This window comes from Pongo abelii, chromosome 13 (genome assembly GCF_028885655.2).
Source record: "Pongo abelii isolate AG06213 chromosome 13, NHGRI_mPonAbe1-v2.0_pri, whole genome shotgun sequence".
Lineage (NCBI taxonomy): Eukaryota > Metazoa > Chordata > Mammalia > Primates > Hominidae > Pongo > Pongo abelii.
In genome coordinates this window covers 53925513-53942746 of record NC_071998.2, presented here as the reverse complement: position 1 = coordinate 53942746, position 17234 = coordinate 53925513, and the positions used below count along the sequence as shown (strand labels likewise).

Below are 17234 nucleotides of genomic sequence, written 5' to 3'. Positions count from 1 at the left end.
GAAAAAAAAAATGTAAAAACATGCAATTCTCTAGGGCCAAGTCCCAAAAAACCTGTTATTGGCCTCTCCCCTCACTTCTCACTCTTCAGGCCAAGCCCTATTCTAAATCCCCAACCAGCTGCAGCAGATGGGTTAGAAGATGGGGTTAATTAATAAAGTGCTTAATTTTATCAGTGTATGAATAGCTGTAAGAAAAGCTTCTCTGCTCTTGCCACTTCTATACAATATTAGAGATTCTAGCCAAGGCAATTAGTCCAGAAAAAGAAATAGAAAGCATCCAGAAAAAAAGAAGTTAAAACTATGTCTAAAGCCAACGGTTTGAGACCAGCTTAGGCAACATGGTGAGACCCCATCTCTACAAAAGATTAAAAAATTAGCTGGGTGTGGTGGCTCACGGCTGTAGTCTCAGCTACTCAGGAGACTGAGGTGGGAGGATTGCTTGAGCCCAGCAGGTCAAGGCTACAGTGAGCCATGATCATGCTACTGCACTCCAGCCTGGGCAACAGAGTGAGACTCTGTCTCAAAAAAAAAAAAAAAAAAAAAAAAAAAAAATCATAGAATTGAAAGTCCAGAAATAACCTTTCAAATTTATAGTAAACTGATTTTTAATAGGATGCCAAAATAAATGAATGAAGAAAAAGTAGTCTTTTTAACAAATGCTCCTGGGACAAATAAATATCCAGATGAAAAGGAATGAAGTTAGACCTCTACCATGTATAAAAATTAACTCAATATAGGTCATAAACCTAAATGTAAGTGCGAAAGCTACTAAACTTTTTTTCTTTTGAGATGGAGTCTCGCTCTTGTCTCCCAGGCTAAAGTGCACTGATGTAATCTTGGCTCACTGCAACCTCCCCCTCCCAAGTTCAAGTGATTCTCCTGCCTCAGCCTCCCAAGTAGCTGGGATTACAGGTGCCCACCACCATGCCCAGCTAATTTTTGTATTTTTAGTAGAGACAGGGTTTCACCATGTTGGCCAGGCTCGAACTCCTGACCTCGTGATCTGCTCGCCTTGGCCTCCCAAAGTGCTGGGATTACAGGTGTGAGCCACTGCATCCAGCCTAAAAACTCTTAATAGAAAACACAGGTATAAATCTTCATCACTATGCATTAGGCAATGGTTTCTAGATATCAAACCAAGAGCACAACTAACAAAGGAAAAAAACAGATACATTAGACTTCATTAAAATTAAAAACTTTGTGCTCCAAAGAACACCATTAAGAAAGTGAGGCCGGGTGCAGTGGCTCCTGCCTATAATCCCAGCACTTTGGGAGGCTGAGGTGGGCAGATCACCTGAGGTCAGGAGTTCGAGACCAGCCTGGCCAACATGGTGAAACCCCATCTCTTAAAAAAGAAATGAAAAGAAAAGAAAAAAGAAAAGAAATGAAAAGACAATGCATAGCATGGGATGGAAGAAAAATTTTGCAAATCATGTATCTGGTAAGGAATTTGTGTCTAGAATATCTAAAGAACTCTTACAACTCAACAATTTAAAAAAAATGTTAAATGGGCATAGGATCTGAATACACATTTCTTCAAAGATATACAAATGGCCAATAAGCCCATGAACACATGATCAATGTCCTTAATTGTTAGGGAAGTCAAATGAAAACCACAAGGAGATACTACTTCACATTCACGAACATGGTTATAGTCAAAAAGACACATACAGGCCTACCCTGGAGATATTGTGGGTTTGGTTCCAGACCACCACAATAAAGTGAATATGTGAGTCACACAAATTTTTTGGTTTCTCAGTGCATATAAAAGTTATATATTTACATTACATTCTAGTCTATTAAGTGTAATAGCATTATGTCTAAAATAACAGTGTACCTACCTTAATTTAAAATAGTTTTATTGCTAAAAAATGTTAATGATCATCTGAGCCTTCAGAGAGTCTTAATCTCTTTGCTGATGGAGGGTCTTGCCTCCATGGCTGATGGCTGCTGACTGATCAGGATGGAGGTTGCTAAACGATGAGGTGGCTGTGCAATTGCATAAAATAAGACAACAATAAAGTCTGCCTCATCAACTGACTCTTCTTTTCACCAAAAACTTCTCTGTAGCATGCAGTGTTGTGTGATAGTATTTTATCCACAGTAGAACTTCTTTCAAAACTGTAGTCTATCCTCTCAGACCCACTGCTCGTTTTTCAACTAAGTTTAAGTCATATTCTAAATCCTTTGTTGCCATTTGAATAATGCTCACAGCATCTTCACCAGGACTAGATTCTACCTCAAGAAACCATGTTCTTTGCTCATTCATTAAAAGCAACTCCTCATCCATTCAAGTTTTATGAGATTGCAGCAATCCAGTCACATCTTCAGGCTCCACTTCTAATTCTAGTTCTCTTGCTATTTCCACCATATGTGTAATTACTTCCTACACTGAAGGCTTGAACCCCTTAAAGTCATCCATGAGGGTTGGAATCAACTTCTTCCAAACTCCTGTTAATGTTGACACTTTGACCTTCTTCCTGAATTATGAGTGTTCTTCCTGGCATCTAGAATGGCGCATCCTTTCCCTAAGTTTTTCTATTTACTTTGCCCAAATCCATCAGAGGAATCACTATCTATATAGCAGCTGAACCTTATGAAATGTATTTTTTAAATAATAAAACTTGAGAGTTGAAATTACTCCTTGATCCATGGGCTACAGAATGGATGTTGTGTCAGCAGGCATGAAAACAACATGAATTTCCTTGTACAACTCCAGCAGAGCTTTTGGGTGACCAGGTGCATTGTCAATGGGCAGTAATACTTTCAAACGAATCTTTTTCTCTCAACAATAGTTGTCAACAGTGGGCTCCAAATAGTCAGTAAACCATGCTATAAACAGATGTGCTGTCATCCAGGCTTTGTCATTCCATTTACAGAGCACAGGCAGGGTAGATTTAGATAATTCTCAAGGCCCTAGGACTTTTGGAATGGTAAATGAGCATTGGCTTCAACTTAAAGTCTCCAGCTGCATTAGTCCCTAGCAAGAGAGTCAGCCTGTCCTTTGAAGCTTTGAAGTCAAGCGTTGACTTCTCTTCTCCAGCAACGGAAGTCCTAGATGGCATCTTTTCCCAATAGAAGGCTGTTTTGTTTACATTGAAAATCTGTTAGTGTAGACACCTTCATCAATGATCTTAGCTAGATTTTCTGGATAACTTGCTGCAGCTTCTACATCAGCACTCGCACTTTCATGTTATAGAGACGGCTTCTTTCCTTAAACCTCATGAACCAACCTCTGCTAGCTTCAAATTTTTATTCTGCAGCTTCAACACATCTCTCAGCCTTCACTGAATTGAAGAGAATTAGGGCCTTGCTCTGGATTGGGCTTTGGCTTAATGGATGATGTGGCTGGTTTGATCTTCTTTCTAGACCACTCAAGCTTTCTCCATATCAGCAACAAGGTTGTTTCGCTTTCTTGTGCTCCAGTGTTTACTGGAGCAGCACTTTTAATTTCCTTCAAGGTCTTCCTTTACACTTACAACTTAGCTAACTGGTGCAAGAAGCCTAGTTTCAGCCTGTCTTGGTTTTCAACATGCCTTCCTCACTAAGCTTAATCATTTCTAGCTTTTGATTTAAAGTGAGAGATGTGCCACTCTCTTCCTTTAACTTGAACACTTAGAGGCCACTGTAGGGTTATTAACTGGCCTAATTTCAATATTGTTGTGTCTCAGGGAATAGGTAAGCTCGAGGAGAGAGAGACAAGGGAATGGCTGGTTAGTGGAGCAGTCAGAACACACATAACATTTATCAATTAAGTTTGCCATCTTATATGGGTGTAGTTCATGGCACCTCAAAACAATTATAATAGTAACATCACAGATCACTGATCACAGATCACTTTAACAGATATAATAATAATGAAAATATTTTAAATATTGCAAAAGTTACTAAAAATGTAAAACAGAAATGGGAAGTGCGCACATGTTGGGAAAATGGGGCCAATAGCCTTGCTTGACACAGAGTTGCCACAAAACTTAGATTTGTAAAAAAAAATGCAGTACCTGTGAAGCACAATAAAACAATATATGCCTTTAAAAACAAGTGTTAGGCCAGGCACGGTGGCTCATGCCTGTAATCCCGGCACTTTGGGAGGCCGAGGCAGGTGCATCACTTGAGGTCAGGAGTTCGAGACCAGCCTGACCAAAATGGTGAAACCCTGTCTCTACTAGTAATACAAAAATTAGCTGGGTGTGGTGGTGCACGCCTGTAGTCCCAGCTACCCGGGAGGCTGAGGCAGGAGAATTGCTTGAACCTGAGAGGCGGCGGTTGCAGTGAGCTGAATAGCTGCTACTGCACTCCAGCCTGGGCAACAGAGTGAAACTGTGTCTCAAACAAAAAAATAAATAAAAACAAATGTTGGTAAGAATGTGGAGAAACTGTAACCCTCATATATTGCTGATAGCATTATAAAATGGTGTAGCCAATTTGTAAAACAGTGTGGTAGTTTTTTTAAAGGTTGAACACAGTTACCAAGCACTGTATGGTGACTCACACCTGCAATCCCAGCACTTTGGGAGGCCAAAGAAGGAGTTTCACTTGAGGCCAGGAGTTCAAGACCAGCCTGGGCAACACAGCAAGACCATGTCTCTACAAATATATATATACATACACACACACACACACACATACATATACATACATACATACATATACATACATATATACACATACATATATACATATATACATACATATATACACACATATATATACACGTACATATATATATATATATATATATTTTTTTTTTTTTTTTGAGACAGAGTTTTGCTCTTGTTGCCCAGGCTGGAGTGCAATGGCACAACTTGGCTCACTGTAACCTCTGCCTCCCAGGTTCAAGTGATTCTCCTGCCTCCATCTCCTGAGTAGCTGGGATTACAGGCATGCGCCACCACGCCCAGCTAATTTTGTATTTTTAGTAGGGACAGGGTTTCACCATGTTGGTCAGGCTGGTGTTGAACTCCTGACTTTGGATGATCTATCCACCTTTGCCTCCCAAAGTGCTGATTACAGGCATGAGCCACTGCACCCAGCTTAAATAAAATTTTTTAAATTAGCTGGGTGCTTGGTATGTGTTTCTAGTTCCAACTATTCAGGAGGCTGAGGCAGGAGGCTGAGGCCCAGGAGCTCAATGCTGCAGTGAGCCATGATCGTGCCACTGTACTCCAGCCTGGGTGACAGAGCAAGACCCTGTCTTGTGGGGTGGGGGGGGAAGACAGTTACCATAAGAGATAGCAATTCCTCCCCTCGCTATATGCCCATGAGAAATAAAAACATATGGCCAGCTGTGGTGGCTCATGCCTGTAATCCCAATGTTTTGGGAGCCAACACAGGAAGATTGCTCAAGCCTAAGAGTTCCTGACCAGCCTGGGCAACACAGCAAGACCCTACATCTAAATAAAAAAAATACGGGCATGGTGGTGCACGCCTGTAGTCCCAGCTACTTGGGAGGCTCAGGTGGGAGGATCGCTTGGGCGCAGGAGTTCAAGGCTGCTGCTGAGTTATGATTGCACCACTGCACTCCAGCCTGGGTGACAGAGAAGAGACTGTGTCTCTTAAAAAAAAAAAAAGGAAAAGAAATATGTCTACACAAAAACTTGTAAATGAATGTTCATAGTGGCATTATTTAAAATAACCAAGAAGTAGAAACAAGTCAAATGTCCATCAACTGATGAACAGGTAAATAAAATGTGGCCTATCAAGACAATGGAATATTATTCAGCAAAAAAAGAAATGAAGTACTGATACATGTTACAGCATAGATGAACCTTCAAACATGCTCAGTGAAAGAAGCCAGACACAAAAGACTATATATCATATGATTCCATTTGCATAAAATGTTTAGAATAGGCAAATCTAAAGAGATGGAAAGAAGATTAGTAGTTGCCAAAGGCTGGGAGGGTTGGGGAGAAATGGGTAATGACTGCTAATGAGAACAGCATTTCTTTTTGGAGTGATAAAAATGTTCTAAAATTGATTGAGGTGACGGTTGCACAACTTTGGATATGCTAAAAACCACTGAATCATACACTTTACAAGGGGTAATTGTATGGTATGTGAATTAAATCTCAATACAAATTTTGTTTTTTAAAAAATAGAACAGATGAAAAATTTCCAGTAAGAAAAAAAAATAAAAAACCACTCATAGTCTCCTCACTACTCAGAGATAATTATTATTAATGATAACATAAAAACTTTCATTGCCTGTGCTCCCAGCTATTCAGGAAACTGAGGTGGGAGGATTGCTTGAGCCCAGGAGGTCAAGGCGGCAGTGAGCCATGACCGCACTACTGCACTCCAGCCTTGGTGACAGAGCAAGACCTTGTCTCAGGAAAAACAAAAACAAAACAAAAACCAGGTATTTTGAGTTTTGTTTATATATAGATAGATAATCCTATGTGTAGTCTAATAATCTGTTTTTCATTTATCATGAACTTTTTTATGTTTGTATGATTTAATTAGAACAAGAAAGACATTGAGATTAGATTGATATCTTAAACATTCTAAATAGATTTCTGTGTGATGAGAAAGAATTGTTATTTTTCTCTTTTATGTGTTAAATATATTATCTTGTATATGGTTATTGTGAAAAAAATCTATTTTTAAATTGCAGCACTGAATGGAAATTACATGAGTTTTTATCTTCTCAATTATAATTGCTCTGTGAACTTCCACTTTGATAATTATGGACCCAGTTTCTGCTACCTGATCTACACATCTTTTGATTGCCTTACTTGGCTGCAAGGATGGTCTTGTAACTGTTGATGTTGGTTTTACCTACTGATATTGTCATTCTTTCTCAAATGTAAAGTGTTTTTATTGTTCTTGTTGTTGTTTTATAATTTTATTATAATTTCAGGGATATATGTGCAGGTTTGTTACACGGGTGAACTTGTGTCTTGGGGGTTTGTTGTACAGATTATTTCATCACCCAGGTATTAAGCCTAGTATCCACTAGTTATTTTCCCTGATCCTCTCCCTCCTCCCCACCTCCATCCTCTGAAAGGCCCTAGTGTGAATTGTTCCCTCTATGCGTCCATGTGTTCTCATCATTTAGCTCCCACTTATAAGTGAGAACATGAGGTATTTGGTTTTCTTTTCCTGCGTTAGTTTGCTAAGGATAATGGCCTCCAGCTCCATCCATGTCCCTGCAAAGGACATAATCTTGTTCATTTTTATGGCTGCACAGTATTTCATGGTGTCGATATCATGAACTTTCTATATCAATAAGCATTTATCCACAATATTTATTAAAACCTGGAGCTTATAATGCTTCAATTGAAGCTTATTTTTTAAAAAAAAGACTTAACTCCCTAATCTGAGTCTAAGCAGTTTACATATTACATTTCAAATATATTTACCCCCTCCCAAAATTGTATGCAAAGACTCTTAACCAGCATGTTCTCTGGAAATATGGTGAATTTTTATCCATTTGATTACCTACATTTAATATTACATCTTAACAGACTCCTCATAAAAATTCTAGAGTGGACCCTTGAACGACATGGGTTTGAACTGCATGGGTCCACCTCTGCCTCTGCCACTCTTAGGCAACAAAACTGACCCCTCCTCAGTCTACTTGACATGAAGACAATGGGGATGAATATCTTTATGATGATCCGCTTCCATTTAACAAACAGTAAATATATTTTCTTTTCTTATGATTTTCTTTTTTAGAGACATGGTCTTGCTCTGACACCCATGCTGGACTGCAGTGGTGTGATCATAGCTCACTGCAGCCTCAACGTGCTGGGTCCAAGTGATCCTCCCACCTCAACCTCCCAAGTAGCTGGGAAAACAGGCACACACCACAATGCCTGGCTAATTTTTTTTTTTTATTTTTTGTAGAGAGCGAGTCTTGCTTTGCCCAAGCTGGTCTTGAACTCCTGGGCTTAAGTGATCCTCCCATCTTGGCTTCCCAAAGTGCTGGGATTACAGGCATGAGCCACTGCACATGGCTGATAATTTCTTAATAATATTTTTTCTCTCACTTGTTTTATTATAAGAATACAGTATACAATACATATATCATATAAAATATGTGTGACTCAATTGTGTATGTTATTGGTAAGGCTTCTGGTCAACAGTAGGCCATTTAAGTTTTGGGGATGTCAAAAGTTAAATGTGGATTTTCGACTACACTAGGAATCGGCAGCCCTAACCCCAAAGTTGTTCAAGGCCAACTGTATTTCCTTTTTTGATTCAAAAATTAACAAATTTGGGCACTTCCACAAAGCACAAAAGGCAGTTTAAAAGTAAATTATTTATAATAAGCTAATTTTCTACAAAGTTATACACAAAAGTAGGAAAAGAAGGTTAGAGAAAAATAGGGAAACTCAAAACCAACTTTTAAGGATAATAACTAGAAATCCTAAAACATGGAGACATTAGTATGAGAAATAAATGTTTATATTACATAAAAAGCCATTTTAAATTTTGTATCTCCCTTTAAATTTTCATGTTACCCAAATCAACCACACCTCATATCCAAATGAGCTTATTCAAACTTACTCTTTGAGCAGTTATGAAGCACAAAAGAGAGACCTGACCAAACTGTAAATAACAGTTCTCTCGCTCTCAATTTTTTTTTTTTTTTCCAAAGAGCCAATGCAGTGGCATGATTATAACTCACTGCAGTCTCAAACCCCTGGGCTCAAGCGATCTACCCAGCTTAGCTTCCCAAGTAGTTAGGGCTATAGACAAGCACCATCATGCTTGGCTAATTTTTTTTTATTTTTTGTAAAGATAGGGGTCTCACTATGTTGCCCAGGCTGGTCTCAAACTCCTGGACTCTAGTGATCCTCCTGCCTTAGGCTCCCAAAGTGCTGGGATTACAGGCGTGAGCCACCTGCCAACCAGCAGTTCTCTTTCACACGTGCCAAGAGAAAAGGCTACAGAGAATTAATCCAGTTCCTGCCAAAATGCTTTTAGCATCATTATAAATGACATAAAACTTAACTTTAAAAATGTGTCAAAACAAAATAAAACTAGGAGAATGTCAGGAAATTAGTTAAATGATAGCTTTACACCCAATCAAGGGCTTTAAAAAAAAACCTTTCTCAAATAATAAACACTTGAGTCAACAAATTGGTTACCTCTGGGAAGCAGGAAGGAGATGTGCATGGAAGGGGAACTGGAGGGCCCCCAAAGTCCTTGTTTCTCTATGGTGATGGGTAAATGATGTTCATTTTATTATTCTTCTAACCATACACAGACCTTATAATACTCTGATGCATGGAATATTGCACAAGAGTTATATTAAAAATGAAAACCTCCCTTGACCATTGTTCCTCCTGCTCACCATCACTCAATCTCTCTCCTCTTCAGTGAAGCATCCAGAAAGAGTTCCTGTTCCAGGTCTATACTCCCCTTCCCATTCACTCTGCTTCAGATAAATTCTGATTTTGACAATTACATAAATGCCCACCTGGGTCCAGCCTCACCTTATTTCTCCTCCTCCCTCATCCTCCCCATTAGCACTTCACCCTGAAACCACACCCCCAGCAAGGAGCTCTACATACATGGATCCTCCTAGCCTTTACTCAAGCCGCATGGTAAGCTCTTATTGATTTTTCAACACACATCCTAAAAGGTCCTTCATGGTCAAGTGTCCCTCAACCTCCTAGGGAACTGGAAGCTCCCCCTCTGGACTTCCAAATGTCACAGACTTGTCTCTATTGTGACACATACCACTCCAATGACTATGTGTTTACATGTTGTTATAGACGGAATTATGTCTCCCCTAAATCTGTCTGTTGGAACCTAACCCCCAGGGTGACTATATTTGGAAATAGGGCTTTAAAGGAGGTAACTAAGATTAAACGAGGTCATAAGGGGAGGGCACTAATCCAATAAGCCTGGTGTCTTTATAAGAGGAGGAGGAGACATCAGGGTTGCCTGCTTACAGAGGAAAGGCCATGTGAGAACAAAGTGAGAAGGCAACTAGACAGGCCAGGAAGAAGGGCCTCACCAGAAACCAACTCTGCTAGTGCCTTGGTCTTGTACTTCTAGCCTCCAGAACTATAAGAAAATAAATTATGTGGCTTAAGCCCCCCTAGTGTGTGGTATTGTGTTATGGCAGCCTGAGCTGACTAATACACATGTCCATCTGCCCACCTGCCCCATGCCCACACTCTGTGAGCACCTAGTGAAATCAGTTGCTCTCTGTGTCTCCACTACCTAGCACATATCTGATGCTTAAAGGATCCACAGATAGTTGCCTGAATGAATGGTTAGATGGACAGATGGATGAAGAGATGGATAGACGGAGAGACAAGCTCCCTGGATTCTACTAGATTCCAGCCATGGAATTTTAAAAGGCCTAACTTATTTTGTTAAAAAATACCAATCTAGCAAAAGCCTACTTTCTTTGAGACAGTATTCATGACCAGGCTTACCTTTTAAAAATTGTTCTTTAAGTTATTTAAACAAACTATGGTACACCCATAAGATAACAGAAAAAGAGAAAACAACCCAAATGTTCACCAACTTATGAATGGATAAATAAAACATGGCCCATCCATAAAATGGAATTGTATTCAGCGATAAAAAAGAATGAAGTACTAAACATGCTATAGTGTGGATGATCCTTGAAAACACTAAGCTAAATGAAAGAAGCCAGTCAGAAAAGACTGCATATTGTATGACTGCATTTGTACGAAATGTCCAGTGTAGAAAACTCAAAAGAGACAGGAGGTGAGTTGGTGTTGCCAGAGGCTCAGGTGGAGGGGTGTGGGGTAGCAACAGAAGTGACTGCTAATAGGTATGAAGTTTCTTTTATGCGGTGATGGGTATGTTCTAAAATTGATTATTAAAGAAAAAATATTAATTTTTTAAAAGGTTGGGCATTGTGGCTCATGCCTGTAATCCCAACACCTTGAGAGGCTAAGGAGGGGAGGATTACTTGAGGCTAGGAGTTCATGACAAGCCTGGACCAACATGGTGAGACCCCTTATATATATATATATATATAAAAATATAAATATATACATATATGTGTGTGTATATATATATAAATATATATAAAAATATATATAAATATATTAAAAAATATATAAATATATATATATAAATAAATATATATATATATAAATATATATATATATTTTTTGGAAACAGAGTCTCGCTGTGTTGCCCAGGCTGGAGTGCAGTGGCACGATCTTGGCTCAATGCAACCTCCGCCTCCTGGGCTTAAGCCATTCTCCTGCCTCAGCTTCCCAACAGGTGCCCGCCACCATACCCAACTAATTTTATTTTGTATTGTTAGTAGAGACGGGGGTGTCACCATGTTGACCAGGCTGATCTCAAACCCCTGACCTCAAATGATCCACCTTCCTCGGCCTCCCAAAGTGCTGAGATTACAGGTGTGAGCCACCACGCCTGGCCAAAAAAATATTTTAAAAAGAAAAAAGAAAAAAATTTTTAAAAGAAAAAATATATTAATTTAAAATTGATGAAGGCCAGGTGCAGTAGCTCACGCCTGTAATCCCAGAACTTTGAGAAGCCGAGGTGGGTGGATCGCTTGAGGTAGGAAGTTCGAGACCAGCCCGGCTAACATGGTGAAACCCCATCTCTAATAAAAATACAAAAATTAGCTGGGTATGCTGGCTCACGGCTGTAATCCCAGCTACTCAGGAGGCTGAGGCAGGAGAATCACTTGAACGTGGGAGGCGGAAGTTGCAGTGAGCTGAGATCGTGCCACTGCACTCCAGCCTAGGCAACAGAGCGAGACTCCATCTCAAAAAAAAAAAAAAAAAAAAGTGATTTTGGTGATGTCTGCTCAACTCTGTGAATATATTAAAGTCCACTGAGTTTTATACTTTAAATGGATACATTATATGGTACGTTAATTATATCTCAATAAAGCTATTAGAAAAAAATGAAATGGGGCACTCCATATGCAAACAGTATTGTTAAAGGTATAAAACAGTATATACAGCATGCTATAATTTGTGTTTTAAGAAACACATACACAAAGAGAAGCATAGGTAAACATTTGATTGTATAAGCATAAAATATCTTGGAAGAATCTTATCATGAAATATCCTTTTATATTTTTGGAATTGCCTATTATAAATTAAATGTTTTACCATTCCAAAAAAAAAAAAAATCTCCGCTCTGCCATCAGTATCATTCTAATTATGCATGCCTATGTGCCACAGGTGTACATAATAATGTTTTGTTAGAAATATAGAATCCAGGGACTGACAGAAGTCTTGAAGATTATCTACTACATTCATCTCCCCCATCATATAGATGAGAATAAATGAGATTCATAAGGGTTGGCCGCCTAGTCTAGGGTTATGTCTCCTTTTTTTTTTTTTTGAGACAGGGTCTCACTCTGTCACTGTGAGTACTGTGGTGCTATCACAGCCCACTGCAGCCTCGAACTCCTGGGTTCAAGCAATCCTCTCGCCTCAGCCTCTCAGAGAGCTGAGACTTCAGGCACGTGCCACCACATCCAGCTAATGTTTTTATTTTTTGTAGAGGCGGGTTCTCACCATGTTACCCAGGCTAGTCTCAATCTCCTGGGCTCAAATGACCCTCCCGCCTTGGCCTCCCAAAGTGTTGAGATTACAGGCATAAGCCACCACACCTAGCCATGTTATGTCTCTGAGAAGCACTATGCTACAGTGCAGTTTCTCAGACTAAGCAATCACACATCAACCTCACGATTTCTACCATAGTTGAACTATTATTCACTATATAGTTTTTCTTTACTATATAGTTCTTTACTATATAGTTTTCTTTAAAGTGACTTAGCTTTAAAAATAAATAGCTATAATTTTCATGAAATACAGCTTTGATGTGCTAGATTTGTGTGTTTCAATTCTGCTTTGAAATAAAAAGTTTTTGTCTATCTGAAATGTCTATCTCATGAATCTCATTGTCTAATTCATGTCTATCTCATGAATCTCAATGTGGGAAATACTGCATAGAGAAAAGAGTATTTAACGTAGAGAAATCTACGTTTTCACCCTAATCCCCCAATAAATACTGTTTACTATCAAGCAAGTTCTCCTGAACTCAGTCTCCTCATCTCTAAAAGAGAGGCCTGACTCTGGGAGGCCGAGGCGGTTGGATCACCTGAGGTCAGGAGTTCGAGACCAGCCTGGAATATGGCAAAACCATCTCTATTGAAAATAAATTAGCCAGCCACAGTGGTGCAACCCTGTAGTCCCAGCTACCTGAGTTGGGAGGCTGAAGCAGGAGAATTGCTTGAACCCAGGAGTCGGAGGTCGCAGTAAGCCAAGATCGTGCCACTGCACTCCAGCCTGGGCAACAGAATGGGACTCTGTCTCAAAAAAATAAAATACAATAAAAGAGAGGACTGGACTAAATGTGTTAAGGTCAGATTCAAGTTCCCTGACTCCAAGTTTCAGTGATGACCTACAGTTATTCCAGCTTTGCTACTGTCAATGAGTTGCCTAAAGTTTCCAGTGTCCTTATCATATCTCCTGGCATGATTTTAAACCTTAGCTATAAAATACAGCCATGGGTTATAAAAATAGAGCACCCTCATGAAACAATGACTGGAAAGTAAATTGGCACAATCCTTCTGTTGTATTATTTGATAGTACCATATTTGTAGAAATTCCATACTAGGAATTTATTTGAAGGAAATAAGCAAAGATTTGCCAAATGTTTATGTGCAGGGATAGTCATAACAGTATTTATTACAACAAACAATGGTTAACAACATATATGTCCAATAAAAATGTTTAATAACTATACAACTTTGATAAAATTAAACATCTTTTTTTTTTGAGACAGAGTTCCGCTCTTTTCACCTATGCTGGAGTGCAACGGCACCATCTCGGCTCACTGCAACCTGCGCCTCCTAGGTTCAACTGATTCTCCTGCCTCAGCCTCCCAAGTAGTTGGGATTACAAGCGCCCACCACCATGCCTGGCTAATTTTTGTATTTTTAGTAGAGACAGGGTTTTGCCATGTTGGCCAGGCTGGTCTCAAACTCCTGACCTCTGGTGATTCACCCACCTCAGCCTCCCACAGTGCTGGGATTACAGGTGTGAGCCACCCCGCCCAGCTTAAACATCATTTTTAAGACTGCTTAATGATGTGTGAACATGCTCACTATAAATGAGAATAAAAAAGTAACCTATCATTTAGAATATGACAATTTGTTTTTAGAATATAACCATTTTGCAAATACAAATGCAACAGAAATGAAAAAGAAAAAAAAAGAATAAAAGAAAATGTACCCAAGGGTTAACTATAATCATCTCTGTGTGGCAAGGCAGAATTATGAGGGATCTTAATTTACCTTTTTTACATTTGCATGAAATAGATATAGTTTCCTTCTTTTATAATAAATATGTTTTACTTTTTTTTTTTTTTTTTTTTTCGAGACAGGGTATCACTCTGTCACCCAGCTTGGAGTGCAGTAGCACAATCTCGGCTCACGACAACCTCTGCATCCCGGGCTCAAGTGATACTCCCACCTCAGCCTCCTGAGAAGCTGGGACCACAGGCACGAGCCACCATGCCCAGCTAATTTTTTGTATTTTTGGTAGAGACGGGGGTTTCGTCATGTTGCCTAGGCTGGTCTTGAATTCCTGACCTCAAGTGACCTGCCCGACTCAGCCCCCAAAGTGCTAGGATTACAGGCATGAGCCATTGCGCCAGGCCTACTCTCCTAGACTTTGGTTAACCTGACCCCAACCAGTAGCAGTATCTGGGACTGTTTAATGTTACCTAACTACTTCAATATGTTACATTAACAACACTTAGCAAGCAAGTCAAACAACCTTTGTTCTTTCTTTCTTTTTTTTTTTTGAGATGGGGTCTTGCTCACCCTGGAGTGCAGCGTTGCAATCTCGGCTCACAGCAACCTCCGCCTCCCAGGTTCAAGCGATTCTCTCTCCTCAGCCTCCCGAGTAGCTAGGACCACAGGTGCCCGCCACTGCGCCCCGCTAATTGTTTTTGAATTTTTTTATAGAGACGGAGTTTCACCATGTAGCCCAGGCTGGTCTAGAACTGCTGAGCTCAAGTGATCCGCCCGCCTTGACCTCCCAAAGTGCTGGGATTACAGGTGTGAACTGGTTAAATAAATCATACTAGATTCAGAAAATACACACCTACAAAAACAGAATGAAATGGATTTGTCCGTTTTCATGTGAAATATATCCCAGACACAAAGTGAAACCACACTAGTGCAGAGTATATACACATAGTATGATCACATATTACATACAAGAAAAGATACACGTTGGCCGGGCACGGTGGCTCACACCTGTAATCCCAGCACTTTGGAAGGCCAAGCCGGGTGGATCACGAGGTCAGGAGATGGAGACCAGCCTGGCTAACACAGTGAAACCCCATCTCTACTAAAAATACAAAAAATTAGCCCGGCGTGGTGGCATGCGCCTGTAGTCCCAGCTACTAGGGAGGCTGAGACACGAGAATTGCTTGAACCCAGGAGGCAGACAGAGCAAGACTCCGTCTCAAAAATCAAACCAAAAAGAAAAAAAGAAAAAAGATACACGTATCTGAGCTTAAAAAGTAAACCTTTCTAGAAGGAAACTCTGTTCCCCTCCGAAGAATGGGACTGAGGTAGGGAACCAAAGAGGGCGTTGTTTTTTATGCTATGCACGTCTATCCTGCTTGCTATCCTTACAAAAAAAAAAAAAAAGGAAAAAAAAAAAGAAAGAAAAAGGCCTTGTGTAAGCATTATTTCTATGTAAATGGGTTTCAAAATGAGTTTCAAAACGGGTTCTATCTTGAAAAGTAAGGTCAACATTTTTTGAGAAAAAAACTCCTGCTATTGGCTTTTCAAAAACAACCTTCTTAAGAGAGAATTTACATACCACAAATTCATCCATTGTATAGTGTAGATTGTTAACTGGCTTTCGTGCTGAGCTGTAAGAATTTATTTGGCATGAGAAACAAAATATTTTATATAACCATGCACAAGAATAGCCTTCGTGTCCACGAAATCTAAGGATATCAAAATGAGATAATTTTATGACTGCAACAAGGGTAAATAATACTTGGCATTCGGAATATGGGGGAAAGGTCAGAACTACAAGATCTCATAGAGCTTAACCACGCCAAAAAAGAAAGAAAAAGGAAAGAAAGAAAGAGAGAGAGAAAGAGAAAGAAAGAAAGAAAGAAAAACAAAACAAAACAACAGAACGAGCAAACTCTAGCAGGGCTAATGCCAGTCTTCTAAATTCACCAGCACGTTGAATAAGGTGCAGCTCAGCTCGATGGACCCCCAAGAGTGGCTGCCACTGGGAAGACTTGGGCCTCTGAAACAAAGCCCGGTGGTTTCCCTTCATCTCTGAACTTCGAGCTTGACCTAACTTTCCAGTCCCTTCCCCCACCGCCACCCCAGAACCCGCCCGAAGCGGCACACAGAGGCCGGAGGTTTCGGGGCGCAGTCGCTCAGCAGCCCGAGGTCTCTGTCCCGGGCGGCGGGAGGGAAATGCCGCGCTCGCAGCCAGGGACCCGCGTGCCCAGCTTCGGCCCCTCGCCCGCAAAGTCCGACCCGGGTGACAGCGCACGGCCGGCCCTGGGCCCAGAGCTCCCACCTGTGCCCCGCAGCATGTTGTCCCGGAGCAGGTCCCCGCTGGAGAGGTGCTTCAGCTCGAAGTGTGTAGTGATGCGCGACGACACGGTGCCCTTGCCCGAGCCCGGGGCCCCCATGATCACCGCTCGCAGCAGCCGCGCGGACGCCCCCATGGCCGCAGACTGAGGCCAGCACCGCGCGGGCACCAGGGCTTTGGCCTGGGCTGCGCGCTCATCCGCTCCGCAGCCTGCGCCGGCCGGCTGGCAGCGCCGCTAGCAGGCGGCTACTGCGGTTCCCAGGCGTTCCCGGAAGTGAGCCGACAGCCACTGGGGCCGCCCAAACAGCGCCGGACCCCGCTGTTGCGCCCGCCTCTCGGCGACCCCGGCGCACCCCCCGCCCCCGACCCAGCGCCTGGCCCCGCCCAGCCGCGCAAGCCGCGCCCCCTCTGCGCTCGCTCGGCCGCGCAGCTCCCACCTGAGCGTCTCCGCGGCCCCTCACCACCGGCCGCTGGGCCCGGATCCCTTCGGCGCCCCTCTGCACCCACCCCCACGCGCCCTCCACTCAGCTCAGATCTACCTCCGCGCCTCTCCGCGATCCCGGAACTCCGCGCCCTGTCCGGCCCATTCCCAGCCGGATAGACCGCGCTCCCCTCTGTCCGACCTTGGCAACACCTGCGCGCCCCCTCCTCACCTCTAGTCGCCCC

The 17234-nt window shown here is 41.5% G+C and overlaps 1 protein-coding gene across 3 annotated transcripts in view; it reads right to left on the bottom strand.

The window, feature by feature from the left end:
• AK3 (adenylate kinase 3) overlaps positions 1–16839 on the bottom strand; it is a 29678-nt gene extending 12839 nt beyond the window's left edge. Inside the window, exon 1 of one of the 3 annotated variants that reach the window (XM_054519531.2) lies at positions 16554–16839. In XM_054519531.2, the coding sequence (XP_054375506.1) occupies positions 16554–16704 (151 nt within the window). In that variant the 5' untranslated portion in view covers positions 16705–16839. 3 annotated transcript variants of the gene reach the window in all.
• Positions 16840–17234: the final 395 nt, after the last annotated feature.